The sequence below is a fragment of the Curcuma longa genome, chromosome 17 (genome assembly GCF_044706935.1).
Source record: "Curcuma longa cultivar G26 ecotype Majalengka, Jawa Barat chromosome 17, ITB_CL_G26_1.1, whole genome shotgun sequence".
Lineage (NCBI taxonomy): Eukaryota > Viridiplantae > Streptophyta > Magnoliopsida > Zingiberales > Zingiberaceae > Curcuma > Curcuma longa.
Window position 1 is genome coordinate 1,064,645 of NC_133877.1, and position 17,012 is coordinate 1,081,656.

General features: G+C 35.9%; 3 protein-coding genes and 1 long non-coding RNA gene across 7 annotated transcripts; 1 reads left to right on the forward strand and 3 right to left on the reverse strand.

Annotated features, from left to right (window-relative positions):
* Window positions 1-1,460: 1,460 nt before the first annotated feature.
* On the forward strand, window positions 1,461-2,783 carry LOC141811738 (sialyltransferase-like protein 1). Its single transcript, XM_074699789.1, has one exon. The coding sequence runs from the start codon at window positions 1,508-1,510 to the stop codon at window positions 2,696-2,698; it is 1,191 nt and encodes a 396-aa protein (XP_074555890.1). The 5' UTR covers window positions 1,461-1,507; the 3' UTR covers window positions 2,699-2,783.
* A 1,261-nt stretch (window positions 2,784-4,044) lies between these two features.
* LOC141848624 (small ribosomal subunit protein eS25x) lies at window positions 4,045-6,272 on the reverse strand. The gene is made up of 4 exons (XM_074736671.1): window positions 6,157-6,272; window positions 5,994-6,068; window positions 5,771-5,905; window positions 4,045-4,343 (listed from the first exon to the last, which is right to left on the reverse strand). Exons 1-4 carry the CDS (start codon window positions 6,157-6,159, stop codon window positions 4,230-4,232), a joined length of 327 nt encoding a protein of 108 aa, XP_074592772.1. The 5' UTR covers window positions 6,160-6,272; the 3' UTR covers window positions 4,045-4,229.
* A 3,236-nt stretch (window positions 6,273-9,508) lies between these two features.
* On the reverse strand, window positions 9,509-10,007 carry LOC141848625 (small ribosomal subunit protein eS25x-like). Its single transcript, XM_074736672.1, has 3 exons — window positions 9,893-10,007; window positions 9,727-9,801; window positions 9,509-9,638 (listed from the first exon to the last, which is right to left on the reverse strand). Exons 1-3 carry the CDS (start codon window positions 9,893-9,895, stop codon window positions 9,513-9,515), a joined length of 204 nt encoding a protein of 67 aa, XP_074592773.1. The 5' UTR covers window positions 9,896-10,007; the 3' UTR covers window positions 9,509-9,512.
* A 3,053-nt stretch (window positions 10,008-13,060) lies between these two features.
* Window positions 13,061-16,840, reverse strand: LOC141848651 (uncharacterized). Of its 4 annotated transcripts, XR_012603535.1 has the most exons (6): window positions 16,764-16,840; window positions 15,218-15,314; window positions 15,048-15,126; window positions 14,335-14,410; window positions 13,501-14,254; window positions 13,061-13,396 (listed from the first exon to the last, which is right to left on the reverse strand). It is a non-coding gene; the product is annotated as an uncharacterized LOC141848651 (long non-coding RNA). The 4 variants fall into 4 exon arrangements; XR_012603533.1 differs by having other exon boundaries at window positions 14,335-15,126; XR_012603534.1 differs by having other exon boundaries at window positions 13,501-14,010; window positions 14,162-15,126.
* Between the last annotated feature and the right edge of the window lie 172 nt (window positions 16,841-17,012).

A 17,012-nucleotide genomic window follows, 5' to 3' on the forward strand; every position in this document is an offset into this window, starting at 1 on the left:
AAGCAAACCAAGCTTGAATGATGCTAAGCTCATAAAAAAAATAAGCTAAACTTGAACCATCATTTCAATGGCTTGATTTATTTTAGGTAATTTGACTTGACTTAACTCGATTATTTTATCAAACAAACTTAAACACCATAAAACTTGACTCGATTTTGTTGGGATACAATCAAAGTCCCACATTGAAAATACATGGAAAAAGATCATGAATTTATAAGATGAAAGATATCTCCATTGATATAAGACTTTTTGGGTAAAGTCCAAAAATAAAATCATGAGGGCTTAAACTTATAGTGGACAATATGATATCGTTATAGAGATTTTAATTTCATCTTTACAGTCCTAATAAAGAGTAATTATCCAACCTAATGCATGATGTCCACCTAAACCTAAATATATACTTGTTTCCGTATAAGTGGTGATAGGTTGGAATTAGCACAAGAGACATTTTGATTGGTTTATCTAATGACCAAAAAAGGGCACCCCTCCTCATCAAACCCATTTTTTTATTAGAAGGAAAAGTTATAAATAAATAAATAATGAGCTCATTCATTCATTTAGCAACTAATAATAAATTTAATAATTAATAAAATTAGTAGATAAAACATTCAAAAAACAATAATAAAAAGATCAGAATTCTAATTTCAAATGGGTAAATGCACATAAATTGTACTTCAAATTCATTTGACATGAATTATCAATATACATATAATTAACAAAATTAGAATAGTAAATAACACAACCATTACTTAGCATCAACTAAAATACAAAATGTAATACATAGATTAAGGTGTGAAAATTTCATCTTTATTTATTTAGTGCATGCAATATAGTAATAGCCGGTTTAGGGTTTCAAGTGGGGGAGGCACGCTACATTATTTATTAATATTTTTCTCCCCTCGTTGACCTCGCTCCTCTTATTAATTTGTATTAATTGTATCACCTAATTTTTTTATTATTATTTTCGTTGCTGTTTCCAACCCAATTTCTTTACTTTTTTAATATAAAAAAGATTTTCTGTACTTTTAAAATTGTTATTTTATCCCTCAACTTTAGAATTAGTTAGTGGCTCAAAACTAGCATTAAAATAATACTTGCAAATAATTTTTAAAATTTTCCTCGGTGAACAAACCCGGTCCGAATAGCTTCTAACAGCGCCTTTAATTATTTATTAGTCGACTAATTAATTATGTTTTAAACTGGTAATCCAAATTCTTATTTGAGCCGGTTGCTTCTCCTCCGCCCTCCCCCGGCAAACATCAATGAGGACAGCCTCCACCGAAATTAACGACGTGGATTTTGCCAAATGGTGGATAGGGAGGGGATCCACGGCCTAGAGTGATATGCGGGCGTGTTTCGTGGTTGTAAAGAGGTAGATGATGGGCTGGCCAATGGAGCACAGATTACCGTTTTAAAGGGACCTTTGCTTGCGGATCGACTGGAGAAAGAGGGAAGTCGCCGGAGGAGGATTCCGATGAGGCGGAGGGACGGAGGCCGGATCTGAGAGATGAAGAGCTCCCTCCGCTTCCCCTTCGTCCTCCTCGTTCTCGTCGTCGCCGCGCTCAGCTGCCGCTCCATCGCCCACCGACGTGTCCGTGTCACCCTCGGATCTCTTTACGACGACGGCGGCGAGGTGGAGCTCGATCAGGAGGCTCTCAACCAGACATTGTTCCTCCTATCTGCTGCGGAGCCAGGCGCCGCCTGGCTGCAGCAGAATGTGGCGGACCTCCTCTCCGCTAACCTCGAATCAATCGACATCGCCGGCGGGCGATACCGCCAGATATCTCTCTGGCGGGGCGGAGCGGATCGAGGGGAGAGATCGGCGTTAATGGGGCGCCTGCGGTTCCCTTCCCGGTTGGAACACCCGGAGCACAGCCAGGTCTCTCCGGAGTTCCGACGCCTGCTCAGCGATTGGTTCGTCAATCGCCGCCAGTTCCGGCCGGAGGTGATGTCGGAGCTTATCGATCGCATCAAGCGCCCCATCGACCGGAGCTACGGGTACCCGGACACCGGCCGGCCTTACGCCACCTGCGCCGTGGTCGGCAACAGTGGGATCCTCCTCAACGCGGAGCACGGCGACCTCATCGACGGGCACGACCTCGTCATCCGCCTCAACAACGCCCGCATCGCGGGCTACCAGCGACACGTCGGCGCCAAGACCTCCCTCTCCTTCATCAACAGCAACGTGCTCCATTCCTGCGCCGTTCGAGACGGCTGCTTCTGCCATCCCTACGGCGACTTCGTCCCCATCGTGTTCTACGCCTGCCAGGCGGCGCATTTCGTCGAATACCTCATCTGCAACTCCACCCACAAGTCGCCGCTGCTGGCGACGGACGGCCAGTTCGACGCCCTCTGCGCCGGAATCGTCAAGTACTATTCCCTGAAGACGTTCGTGGAGGAAACGGGAAATCCGCCGGCGATGTGGGGCAAGTTCCACGACGCGGAGATGTTCCATTACTCATCGGGGATGCAGGCCGTGGTGCTGGCGCTCGGCATCTGCGACAAAGTGAGCATATTCGGGTTCGGCAAATCGCCGGAGGCCAAGCACCACTACCACACGAACCAGAAAGCGGAGCTCGACCTGCACGATTACCCGGCGGAGTACGAGTTCTACCGCGACCTCGTCGAGCGGCCGCAGGCCATACCGTTCCTCCGAGACGCCGGCATCAAGGTCCCCCCTGTTTCCTTCTACCATTAACAGTTCTTGCTCATACACAAAAGCAGCAATTTTTTTTTGGAAATTCTAGATACTTGTTTTTTGCTATACTATAGATCCAAATTTATCAGAGGATCGTAAAAAACAAGCAGTCGGGAAGATTCGGATGATCCACACATGGTTCCTTATTATCAACAATTATTTGATCTAATAAAAAATGAAATAGCTTAAACAAGAACACATTGGATGAACAGATCAACTTTACACAAACTATTCTGACTGCCTTTATGTTATCTGGAATCAAATATAGAAATATCTAAATCTATGCCATTTACACCATTAGTCTCGACTCGCTTTTTGGCTCAGATTTATCACTCATCCAGAAGGATAAGGACGACGACGACGATCAAATTTCCAAACTTGGTCCCCTAAAAACTAACACATTTATATGCATAACCATCGAATCAAGATAATCAATCCCGCTGAGCCGTTAGATCATGCCTTTAATACAGCATTAACGGTGCATTAACAGCCAATCACATGCATCGATATCCAAAAAATATGTTTCCTTTGTTACTATATAAATCCCGCAGGTATGAAAAGGAAGACTCTCTCTCTCATGCTTTAGCTCTTACGTATGCTATTTCTTTTCTTTAATTCTCTCTTTTCTAACTTAACGTCAGAGTGGCTTGCCGAAGCCCATTCCCGGCGTCATTCTAATCCTTTTTCTGAGTACTTTTCAAATCCTCTCATCTTTTCGGACGATTCTCTTCGAAGAGTGTGCACATCAACAATTCTGAACCAACATTTGAATCATCCACGATGTTTGTTCCGGCCAATTCTTTATGGATGATTCAAACACTGATTCAGAACTGCTAACGTGCACATTACTCGAAGAGAATCATCCGAAGAGATGAGAGGACATGAAAAGTACTCAGAAGAGTATTAAAATGACGCCGGAGGTAAATCCCGACAAGCCACTTCGACGTTCAAGTCAGAAAAGAGAAAAAAGGAAAGAAAAGAAATAACATACGTAAGAGCTAAAGCGTGAGAACCCCCCCTCTTCATACCTACAAAGTTTATATAGTAGCAGAGGAAACATGATTTTTAAAGATCGATGCATGTAATTGACTGTTAATGCACCGTTAATGCTATATTAAAGGCATGATCCAACAGCTCAACAGGATTGATTATCCTGATTCGACAGTTGGACACATAAATGTATTAATTTTAGGGGACCAAGTTCTAAAACTTGAGTGATAAATCTAAATCAAGGAGCGAATCGAAACCTGCCACATCAGGAATTAATCTTCTCTGCCATGTATTTGAATGTTTGATCTGTAAGAGGATCTACCACAAGTGCACACCATGTTATCAAGAACATAATCTGTAGCAAACACTAATTTACCTTGTATTTTAGGCATTCAAGTTTAAGACTTCAGTGGAGAGAAAGCGTAAACAATTACAGAGCACTGAACTTTTACTTGGACAACTTGAGCAAGATTCTGCAAAATAATCTAAAAGAAGCAATAACCCATTTGTTAAATTCCTAGAAAACTTGAGAGGACAATTTTCAAGAATTGGTGGCTCTGGTGTAGATTTGCTGGCTTGAGTGAGCAGATACCATCCTGATAGCACCCCTTGCCATCAGATCCTTGATCGCCCTCCTTGCAAGCGATCCATTAATCTGAAGATCGATAAAAACTATCTCAGTTCAAATCATGATACTGAATTCTTGGTCCAACTATTTGCTGAAGGAACAAAACAATTCTCAGCAATATACTAGACAGATGAATGATCATGCCTACTCCTTGGCAAGTAGATATACTATTCAAAGAATACCCACTTGTCTTTTCATAGGATAATCTGCAATAGCGAGCTTAAGATATCACAAGAGTTAACATATGCTATCAGGCACTGAGTTAGTCGTGAAGATAACAGCTCACTAGTCACTGTCCTAATGCAGCTGAGTATTCGATTAAAATCAAACCGAATCAAATTAACCAAAACCGAACCAAATCAAATTTTTTGAACCAATCAAATCGATCAAATTTTCAAATAAAAACCGAATAAACCAAACTAATAAAATATCGATTAATTCGATTTTCGACCAAATTAACTGAAATAATTAAAATTTTTATAATATTTAAAAATTTTAATAATTAATTAGAGATTTATAAGTTTACTTACTTAAGAATTTATAAATTATATTTTTTATTTTGATTAATTCAGTTTATCCAGTTTAACCGAATTAAAAATTTTAAAATCGAAACCGAATCGAATTAACATATTTTTTTAGAAAAAATAATCAAAATTCTAAAATAACCGAACTGAATTTTTAAATTCAGTCAGTTCAATCGGTTTAATTGAATTTTTGCTCACCCCTAAATTTTAGTGGTCTTTCAACACGTATTAAGTTCTCAATAGAACTAAAAAGTAAAACAATAGAAAACCAATCAAAAAAAGAAAACATTTTCAGACTAATAAAAAGAAGGGAATACATCTTCGAGGTAATGAATAATAGGTGAAAGAATGGTCTTGTTTTTGATTTCTTGGAAGGAAAGAAAGAGTTAATTGATGCAGATATTGATCAGAATTTCCAGTCAATCATGCACATAGGAATTCAACCCTTAGCAAGGCCAAAAAATGAACCCTATTAACAAAGATCACTAGGAGCTTAATTTCAGGTCAGGTTAGCTTAAAGTATGAAACATTTCTCCAAAAGAAACCACAGCACTGAAGCTCAACAAGTTGCTTTATCCGAGAAAATACAGATCAAAAGTTACAATTAATCAATATTAGTAACTGAACATGGGTCAGTTGTGCTATGACATGAATATAAAGAATAAAAGTTCAACTAGTCGATTCTTTTCTTTCTCTCCTCTCATTAGCACTGATGGAAGAAACTTTGAATCATTTTAGTGGAAACACTATAGTTATAGATGAACGATTGGACTAGTGACAATGTTAACTCATCATGCAATCGAAGAAGAAAAGCATAAGCTATCAACCAAATTATCAAAGCAACAAAAATTTACTCATTCTGAGAGAGAATGCTGCATAATTCTGATCCAGATTGTATATCGAACAGTAGAAAGCAGAAGGATCTCTTACCCGCAACCTCTCAGAGAGCACGGAAGGAGTTATCTGCTTGTACTTTGGAACTTCAGATAGCATCTTGTCATAGCTCGCCTGGTCAAAGAGGACCGCGTTATTCACCTTCTCCTTCTGCTTTCCCTTGCTCCACTTCTGCAATCCAGATCCGAAGCACCGGTATAAGAAGAGAACTGGACGAGCACCGGAAAACCCTAAATTTAACCGCGTAAACCACTCGTACCTTCTTCTTCTGCTTGCCTCCGCCAGATTTGGCCGGCTTCGAGGATGGGGGCGGGGCCTTCTCCTTCTTGGGCGCCTGTTTCGAGAAGGAAAGAATCGATAAACAAACCAGAGCACCAAAAAACATCGAAGAAGAAGAAGCGGCGGCATCGAACGTAGCTTACCATTTTCTCTCAAACCAGAAGCGGAGAAGGATCGGGCGACGGCGCTTTAGGAGGAGGAAGCAGTCGCGGACTCCGTTCGACGGCACTAAAAGGCAACGGTTTTAGGGTTTCGCAAACTACGCAACGAGATGTGCTATTTGGGCTACGCCCAAGCCCATTTATATACCCACTTCCTCTGTCTAGTAAAAGCTCGAATGGCTTTGCAACGATAAGAAGTTTAATAGATTAATTAAGTATTTACTATTCGAATATCAATGATTATGCACGGTAGAATATTTTTTTAAAGTGGAATTGTCACTTTAGCGACTTTACACGATTGATCCCATGATCATCTATGAGAAGTTAAATCGAAAAGTTATAGTTGACTACGACGGAAGAAGGTATTATCTCGGCTTCGTCGAGATTCGAACCTTTGTCCTCTTCTACAATTCTACTTCGTTGTAACCAACTCAGTTATATCCCGGAGACATAAGAAGAATAAACTTTACTTTTACATGCTCATTAATCGCTATAATTTTTTACATTTTGATTTGGGGTGTAAAAAAGAAAAAGAGGAATACAAAAATATTTTATTATAATTTTATCCTTATTTTAAAATATTAATTCTCAAATTAATTCATTTATTTAGGTATCTCGTCTTTGCATCATTGCTCCTCACACAACACGCCTCACCATTGCCCAATGTCCAACTGCTTGCACTCCACGATGTCAACGTCGATTTTTTTCGTAAATCTCTTCGAGGACAAAGACAAGGTAATCCTAATCTTCTTCTTCTCCTCTTCCAAGGACAGAGACTTATCTAAAGAGAATGTGTCATCCATTCTATATCCCAGTTTTTACATGCAATATTTACAGTTTCTCATATATCTTCTACATGCATTTAAGAAGTGAAGTTATTTTTGTAATTTTATATATTTAATTTTCATTTTCTTTTCTTCCCTCTAAAATAAGATAACACATGTTACATGTTAATAAACCTTCAATCCCTTCAAAATAAGAAGAACATAAATACTTTATTCTTCCTTTTTTTCCTTTCCTTCTCCATTTTTTTTTCATTAATGAACCTTCTCTCACCTCCTCTCATCTCCTCTCACCTCGTCCAAATAGAGTGAAATGAAAAATATGAGATATTAATTGTTAGGCGAGCAGGCACCTAAGAATAATAAAAGTTAAAATAAGATTCCAAATATTTAATTAATTCTCATTCCCTTAAAATTCTTATTGAAATTTTGACAAAGTATAATGCCTAAATTACATCAGGGAAAAATATTTAATCCCAAAAGACATGATTTTCCTACATCAAAACACATTTTTATTATGGATCCTTAATAGGAGATTTAAAAAAGATTTTTTTGAAAAAAAAATGCATATTTTTTCTTAAACCTCACCTCTGAATCCGACATTCAATTCTCTGATCCTGTTTCTCATATGACTCTTTCATATTCAAACTGAGAACTTAACAAACAATTGGTGTAGATATCAGCAAATCAAACTGATAAATCCTGAAAGTTATGCAGCACAAATCAATAAGAATAAATCGAGGAGAGACATTCTAAAATTTGAAGTTAGAAGCACCAAAAAGATTACAGGGCAGCCCAACATTCTTGCAACATGACCATCAAACTATTAATTAATTCTACATAAACAATATTATTTATTTGATTAAAAAGAGATCAAAGGTTTAGATTTTAATTGTGGGTAAAAATTGCAGAGGACACCTTATTTTTCAATTAAAATATGATGAATATTTCATTTTCAATTAAAGTAAAATGGACGCCCTTTAGTATGAACTGTCTAAATTATTCATATTCTTCAGTAAAAAGTGAAATTTATCATCCTAGCGGTTCTACATGATTGACCCCACGACTATCTGTGAGGAGGTAAAGCGAGAAGTTACAGTTGACCACGACGAAGGAGGATATTATCTCGGTTTCATCAATATTCGACCCTTGTCCACTTCAACAACTCTGCTATGTCGTAATCAACTCAACTATGTTCTGAGAGCAAGATCGCCACTAGCCATTGATCTAAATTATCCTTATTCTTATCTTTTATAGTAGTTGTAAAAATTAATAGTTAGTTGCTAAGTGTGTCATGGAAGATATGTGCTAGTTTCTACATGTTCAATCATGATTAAATTACATTCAATTAAAAAATATAATGAGTGTCTTGGAACCCTCATTGTTTATTTTACTCATTAAAATATTATGTTAATTAAATTATATTTAAAAAAGTAAAATTAAAATGATATAAAATCGTCGTTGTAGAAGCTAACAATTAGCTTTTACAATGTGAAAGCTAATTACTAACTTCTATATGGTCGATCGTGATCAAATAATATTCATTAAAAATATTATTAATGTTACGCAATTTTCAATGTTTATTTTTATTTGTTAAAACATTATTTTAATTAAGTTATATATCATTTAAAGAATTAAATTAAAATAATATAAAATTACTATTATAGAAAGCTAACAACTAACTTTTATAATATATAAAAATTAATTACTAAGGCTCTACAACTAAATGATTAGATAATATAAAAATATTGTAGAGTGTTCACATCCATTTCACTTTTATTGAAAATAAAACTATCCATATGATAATTTTACAAATGATAAACACCTTTTAATTTTTACCTTTTAATTATTTATATAAATTCCACTTTTTTATTTTTATTTTCTAATTTATCATTTCTTCAACAAATACATGATAAACGAGATCTACATGATGCTCATTAGATGCACTCCTATAAAAAATGATAATTCCAATAGCCACATATCTGGAAGTGGTCGGTCCGGTCTCACGGAAGTTTCCCACCGACCACCAGGATAAATCGGGAAACGCATACGGCGACCAATCCAGATGTAACGCCTGCCCTTATCACCCTTAGCATGGCCAAAAAATGAACCCTATTAACAAAGATCACTAGGAGCTTAATTTCAGGTCAGGTTAGCTTAAAGTATGAAACATTTCTCCAAAAGAAACCACAGCACTGAACCTCAACAAGTTGCTTTATCCTGAGAAAATACAGATCAAAAGTTACGATTAATCAATATTAGTAACTGAACATAAAGAATAAAAGTTCAACTAGTTGATTCTTTTCTTTCTCTCCTCTCATTAGCACTGATGGAAGAAACTTGAGTCATTTTAGTGGAAACACAATAGTTATAGATAAACGATTGGACTAGTGGCAATGTTAACTCATTATGCAATCGAAGAAGGAAAGCATAAGCTATCAACCAAATTATCAAAGCAACAATAATTTACTCATTCTGGGAGAGAATGCTGCATAATTATGATCCAGGTTCTATATCGAACAGTAGAAAGCAGAAGGATCTCTTACCCGCAACCTCTCAGTAGAGCACGGAAGGAGTTATCTGCTTGTACTTTGGAACTTCAGATAGCATCTTGTCATAGCTCGCCTGGTCGAAGAGGACCGCGTTATTCACCTTCTCCTTCTGCTTTCCCTTGCTCCACTTCTGCAATCCAGATCCGAAGCACCGGTATAAGAAGAGAACTGGACGAGCACCGGAAAACCCTAAATTTAACCGCGTAAACCACTCGTACCTTCTTCTTCTGCTTGCCTCCGCCAGATTTGGCCGGCTTCGAGGATGGGGGCGGGGCCTTCTCCTTCTTGGGCGCCTGTTTCGAGAAGGAAAGAATCGATAAACAAACCAGAGCACCAAAAAACATCGAAGAAGAAGAAGAAGCGGCGGCATCGAACGTAGCTTACCATTTTCTCTCGAACCAGAAGCGGAGAAGGATCGGGCGACGGCGCTTTTGGAGGAGGAAGCAGTCGCGGACTCCGTTCGACGGCACTAAAAGGCAACGGTTTTAGGGTTTCGCAAACTACGCATCGAGATGTGCTATTTGGGCTACGCCCAAGCCCATTTATATACCCACTTCCTCTGTCTAGTAAAAGCTAAATAACCGATAAAACATTTAATAGATCAATGTGAGGAAGTGAGGTCGTGACCAATTGTACTTTCTCGATTTATCTTATTATAGATGATCATGGAGCCAACTGTGTAGGGCCCTACTAAGATGGCGGATTCCATCTTTTTGCAGAAGAAAAGTGAGGGAAGAAAAGAGGAGGGTAAATAAGAAAGAGAATTTTGATGGAATAGAGTGAGTTAAGGAGAGGAAGGGGAGATAAGAGTAAACTTTACTCTCCTAGACTCATTAATCGTTATAATTTCTTACATTTTGATTTGGAATATAAGAAAGGGGAAGAGAAACTCAAAAATAATTTATTCTTATTTTAAAATATTAATTTTTAAATTAATTCATCTATTTAGGTATCACGTCTTTGTATCGTCGCTCCTCACATAACGCACGCTGTCATCGCCCAATGTCCAACTGCTTGCATTTCATGATATCAGTGTCGGTTTTCGTCATAAATCTCTTTAATGATAAGACTTAAAAGGATAGAGACAGGTAATCCTAATCTTCTTCTTCTCCTTCAAGAACAGAGACTTATTTAAAGAACATGTATTATCTATTTTAGGATCTTCATATCTCAGTTTTTACATGTAATATTGACAGAATTTTATAATTTCCTATTTATCCTCTATATGCATTTAAGAAATGAGAATATTTTTATAACTTTATATATTTAATTTCTATTTTATTTTCTTTCTTCACAAACAATGTAACACATGTTATACATTAATAAATCTTTAATCCATTTTAGTCCAAAGAAAAAGAAAATAAATATTTTACTTTTCCTTCTTTTTCCTTTCTTTTCCTCCTCTCCCTTTCATTAATGAACCTCCTCCCACCGTGTCCAAATAGAGTGTCCAAATAGCGGAATGAAAAATCTAAAATATTAATTATTAGAGGAGGAAGCACTTAAGGGTATGCGATTATCAATAATAATAATAATAATAAAAGTTAAAATAAGATTCCAAATATTTAATTAATTCTCATTCCCTTAAAATTCTTATTGAAATTTTGAAAGTATAATGCCTAAATTACATCAGGAAAAAATATTTAATCCCAAAAGGCATGATTTTCCTACATCATAACACATTTTTATTATGGATCCTTAATAGTAGATTTTAAAAAGTTTTTTTTTAAAAAATGCATATTTTTTCTTAAACCTCACCTCTGAATCCTACATTCAATTCTCTGATCCTGTTTCTCATATGACTCTTTCATATTCAAACTGAGAACTTAAGAAGAAAAAAATCGGTGTAGAAATCAGCAAATCAAACTCATAAATCCTGAAAGTTCTGCAGCACAAATCAATAAGAATAAATCGAGGAGAGACATTCTAAAATTTGAAGTTAGAAGCACCAAAAAGATTACAGAGCAGGCCAACATTCTTGCAATATGACCCTCCAACTATTAATTAATTCTACATAAACAATATTATTTATTTATTTGATTAAAAATAGATCAAAGGTTTAGATTTTAATTATGGGTAAAAATGGAGATGACACCTTATTTTTAAATTGAAGTAAGATGAATGTTACATTTTCCATTAAAGTTAAATGGACACTTTAAAATTCTCTAAATTATCCTTACTCGTAGTACCTACCTGCTAATTTTTATAAGTTATAAAAGCTATGTGCTAGTTTTTACACGTTCGATCATGATGAGATAATATTTATTTAAAAATGTAATAAATGTTATAGAGTCTCATCGTTTGTTTGTTGACTTATTAAAATATTATTTTAATTAAATTATTACTTAGAGAATCAAAATCAAAATATATAAAGTCATCGTTGTAAAAGTTAACATGTCGATCATGATCAGATAATTTTCATTTAAAATATAATTAATATTATATAATCCTCAACATTTATTTTATTTGTTAAAATATTATTTTATTCAAATTATCATTCAAAAATACAAATCAAAATGATATAAAATTACTATTATAAAAAACTAACAACTAATATGTCTAAAAGCTAATTGTTAAATTCTACCTAACCCAAATGATCAGATAATATAAAAATATTTTAGACCGCTAACATCCATAACTTTAAATAAAACATCTATATCATAATTTTACAAATATTAAACACCCTTTAATTATTTGTATAAATTCCATTTTTTATTTTTATTTTCTAATTTATCATTTCTTCAACAAATACATGCTAAAGATGCACTCCTAATTTGAATAATAAGTTGCTACCAAAAATCTGAGTTTAAATTCGAATAATAAGAAGAGACGAAACTTGAGAGCTTCCACTACGTATAATTTATTTTAAAAAAAATTTACTTGCAAACTCTTCTCTAGTACAATAAATCCACATTAACAATTATTATCTAACATGAAAAATGAATAATACATATTAATTATAACAAGTTTGATAGAGGCAAACTTATCTAAAACCAAAACTCTCATGTACGTAAACCTACAACTTTCTCTTCATGATCATGGCCAACTCTTCCTATCGTCGCCGCCGGAGTTATGTTGCTTGGAAGGCCCCGATGGCGGAATATTGGCCCTCAACCTCCTCTCAAAATCAGAAAATATCATCCTTCTCCCAATTCCAATGGACTCTTCCTTGAATCCTTGTTCCACGCTATGGCAACTATGAGAGAACATGACTAACAAAACAAGAAGAAGAACGAAAACCGGCATTCGGAGAGTAGAGTCCCTTGTGAGACTACTCATTATATGGAGATACTTATTGCTGAAAATACAATGGTGGAGAACTTCGAAGAACTACAACTCACTTTAAATATAACAAGGAGAAGCAAGGGTTGGGCTTATCAAATATGAGTAGATGGTAGCTACCATGTAATGTTTAATAAGTGGGGGCATGTTGGGTGGTTTGGTAATATTGTAGGGGGCCTCTCATTAATCTTTAATTAATGGACAAAAAGAGGGATTGGAACAGTTACCACTTGTCACATACAAAAGGGAGAATGTGTTTTTTGTTTTTGTTTTTGTTTTTTAATTTTACATTATGCAATTTGAATATGTCAAAATACTCCCAAAGATATTAATTACTGGAGGAGACATTATCTGGTCATATCTGCAGAAAATCTGGAACTATAAAAAGTTGGTGCATTTCATCTTTTACTAGGTTTAGTTGCAATTTTAGGTAAGAGACCAGCCGCCACTCCAGATTTGGTTGGGAAAAGTAAAGATTGTTTACCAAATGTGGGTCGTTGTGTTTGATTCAAAATGGCCAGGTTATGATACCTGAGGTAGCAGCAACTTCAGATGTCTATGTTTGTTGAGGAACAGAAGTGTGGTTTACCAAATCTTGGGTTGGTGCTGCAAATGAAAATATCAAACAGGTTATCAGAATTAATATCTTAAATTTATATTTATAATCATACACAAAACCAAAATTCATTTGTGCTGACAATAGAACTTACACCATAAAGAAGCAACACCACTTGATGAGCATCTCAACTCTTCCAATGGCGGCACTGAGAGCATAAACGGGCCAATTCATAAGTTAGCTTTGTGAAGCCAGACAAGATCACTATGAAGAAATGACTGGTGTGGGTTGATTGTAATCGGAACTGCTAGTATTAATGAAAGATGCAACAGGAATATCCTTCAGGTTAGTGATAGGAATAACTGCATCGGAAGAATTTGATTGGCTGTTGTCCCTGTGACCTGGCCTTGTGCAAATCTTAATATGCCCCTCCCTCGAAATAGTTACAATGGATTCATTAGTGAATATCGCGCTAGAAAGGGGATCAGCATGCGCCCTGTGGGCAACAAGTGGCAAAATTTCAGGCACATCTTGCATGCTTGGAGAAGGTTGAAGCGAGCCTAAAGGAATAACACTGTACCAGTGAGCAGAATGACTTCTGCTGCAAATGTAGGTGATCCACCCGGAGGGCCGTGCCAAGTCCCACAAAACTAGTTGGTGCAACCTGCAAGGTTGGGTGTATCAACAAGATTGTGAATCCAAAGAGAAGGAAGATGCTGTCCAAAACCACTAAACAAACATTCAAATAGCTCAAGCACGTGGAACAATTCTACAACTTGGTATTAGCTTGTTTAACTGTAGTTACAAATCCATACCTGACCAACCAAACCAAAATGATACACAATATTTTCACCAGTTCCTTCTGAATTTGGTGCCGACCAATATGAATCAAAAGCAACTCTACTAACCTGGTGATCATCATCTATTATAATTATACTTGAAATGAGTAAATAATGCAGATAAGAATAGGGTATCTAACTTTAATTACATTACTCATGAATTATGGCCCTCACCCCACGCCACTATCTTCCTATCTTCAATGCTCCATACTTGCACCAGATCATCTACTCCACCAGTCAAATATATTTGTCATCAGAACTAAAGTAGTATATAGCAGTCAATCTCAAAGTTTCATCATGATAAAACAAATTTTTGACAGAGAAAAAAAATACACCTTATGAAGACCACCATGCAGTAAGAAAAAGAGAAACGAAAATGGAAGTATTTTCTTAGTAACACTGGATAAGGTAGAAAAGGTATAGAGGAAATAGACAGGTAGAAGTCTGAGGTTTATATATTATTAAGCTACATGAGCAGTTTGTTTTAGTGATTAAAATCACAGGCATTAATGGGAGGAGAAGACAAAAGATATTTGGATAGTACCTAAAATGTTTTATGTATGGTTTAAAAGATTTTACTTTTGATCTCTGATACTCGGACTCTTCATCTACCCTCTCTTATACCCGTGTCTGATAACTGACACATGACAATAACAGTCCAAGTGGAACTCAGATTTCATACCCACATCGGATTTTAAAAATAGCCATGTCGGACACTTGGATTCATACCCACATCAGGTACTTGTATCCAAGTCCAATATTCAACAATTACTGAGCATGAGCAGCACATTGACAGAGAAACATATCCCAGGAAATGAGTGAATTATGCTGAAAACCAATTGCATGGACACATTGTAGCTACCTCCAAGCACAGCACAATAAAGCACCATTCCCACCAAATTTTAGTTGCTCTTTTGCAAAATAAAAAACTCTTAAATAACCTGCAAAGTTAAGCTGCTTGAGTTTAGAAAAAAAAAAATCAAATTTAGAACAAACACTAACAGAATTAGAAAAAGATAACAAAATGCATACCATCTCTACTAACAATAGCTAAACATATTCCATCAGATGAAAAAGATAGATTATTAATTGAACTCTGACAAATTCACCATCTGGCAATGGGATTGCCCTGCAATAAGTTCAATTGATGTCAGCATTGCATTTGAAAGAACAAAAGAGTGCCAAAAACATCATAAACAAATCCTTGGATGTCAAAGAATACCAATCAAAACATGTTGAATAATATCCTGAAATCATAAAAAGGAAATCATTTGGCAAACGGACCACACTAGGATATCGTATCAGACCATGCTACTTGAACTCACTAATACCCAACATACAAATGAGTATCCAAAATGTGTAGAGTTAAGTGTATGAAAAGGGTTACTACTACAGCATGTGTGTAGTTTTTAAGTGTATGAGAAGGCTATGCCTAGAAACTATTACTTGTCATCAATAGAGGTACTAAGTGTCAATGTGTCAATATCCAACATAGGTACAAATAGGTTAAACCCCAAATTAGTCATTGGTTATTACATCATAATCTTATCTACAAAGGGTGCATAATATTTAATGGCAAAAAAATCAAAAAGTGACCTTTATTTCAAAATCATCAACACACACCCAATTTGAGGCAAAGATAATCCTAATTTCCATGAAAATGCATGTGAAGATTTACTCAAAACTGTTGACATTCACAGATGGAGTTAGGAAAGTCTTACATTAAAATAGCAAAAGTGAACAATTACATTGAAATTATGCACTTTTATTAGTTTGAGAATTTCAAATGTAAATTACAAAATATCTTTGCTTAATTAAGATGTGAATATTGTCTTACAGTAGTAAAAGTGAAAGTGAATAGTTTCATTGAAATTGTTCACTTTTTAATAAATTGGGTAAAGAGGATTCCAATAGGAAATATTAAAGTTGGTTTGGGGGGGGGGGGGGGGGGGGGGGGGGGGGGGGCACTTGATAATAATCAAAATATTTAATTCCTCTCAAATTTGGATCAAAATGGGCTCTCTCCTGTTTGAGGTATTTTTTTTCCTAATCTTCTTAAAGGAGGCTGCGACTTTGATGTCATGCCATAGCCTCCCCTCTACTCCAAATCTTTCCTTTTCTTCAATATCTAAGGATGGCAATTTGAATTGCCTAAACAGGGACCCACATCAACTCACCAAATTGGGGCAACCTTGCAACATTCCATTATGTAGATCAGGTGAGAATAGGGAAGTATTTTATGCCCTGCCCCAATTTTCCCTGTTATTCCAATTAAAATCTAATAGAAGTGAATATTTATAATCATTTATATTTTAAATTTTGAATATGTTAGATCCATTTCCTGTTCCAGCCTCGCGTCTTCCTCACACAACCAGAGAAGAGAGGAGAGAAGTTAAGATATTCAAAACCTAAGACATGAATGTACTAACTAATGCATGTAATACATCTGCAATGTTGAATGGAATTTTCAAAACAGTGTAACAAAAAGTGTAATGACAAACATATATATTGAAAGCAATACCATAATGCACACAAAAGGAAAAAAAAATACCTCACATTTTTAAAATATAGAAGTTACCTTCCTTGACTGTGCATGTGAAACTACAAATTGAGTTTGATCCTTAATTGCAGGAAAGAACAATCAACGTTCCCATCTTTGCCCTATAGACAAAAGCTCCCATATTCAGCTACAACTAGAACTTAAGAGGAAAAGTATCATAAATTCAGAATATTATCAAAGAATTTGTGAAAGACTAAGTTTTTCATATACATATATATTTCCATCAGCATAACCTACAACAAATGTGCCCTCTCCTTCTGGGACCCA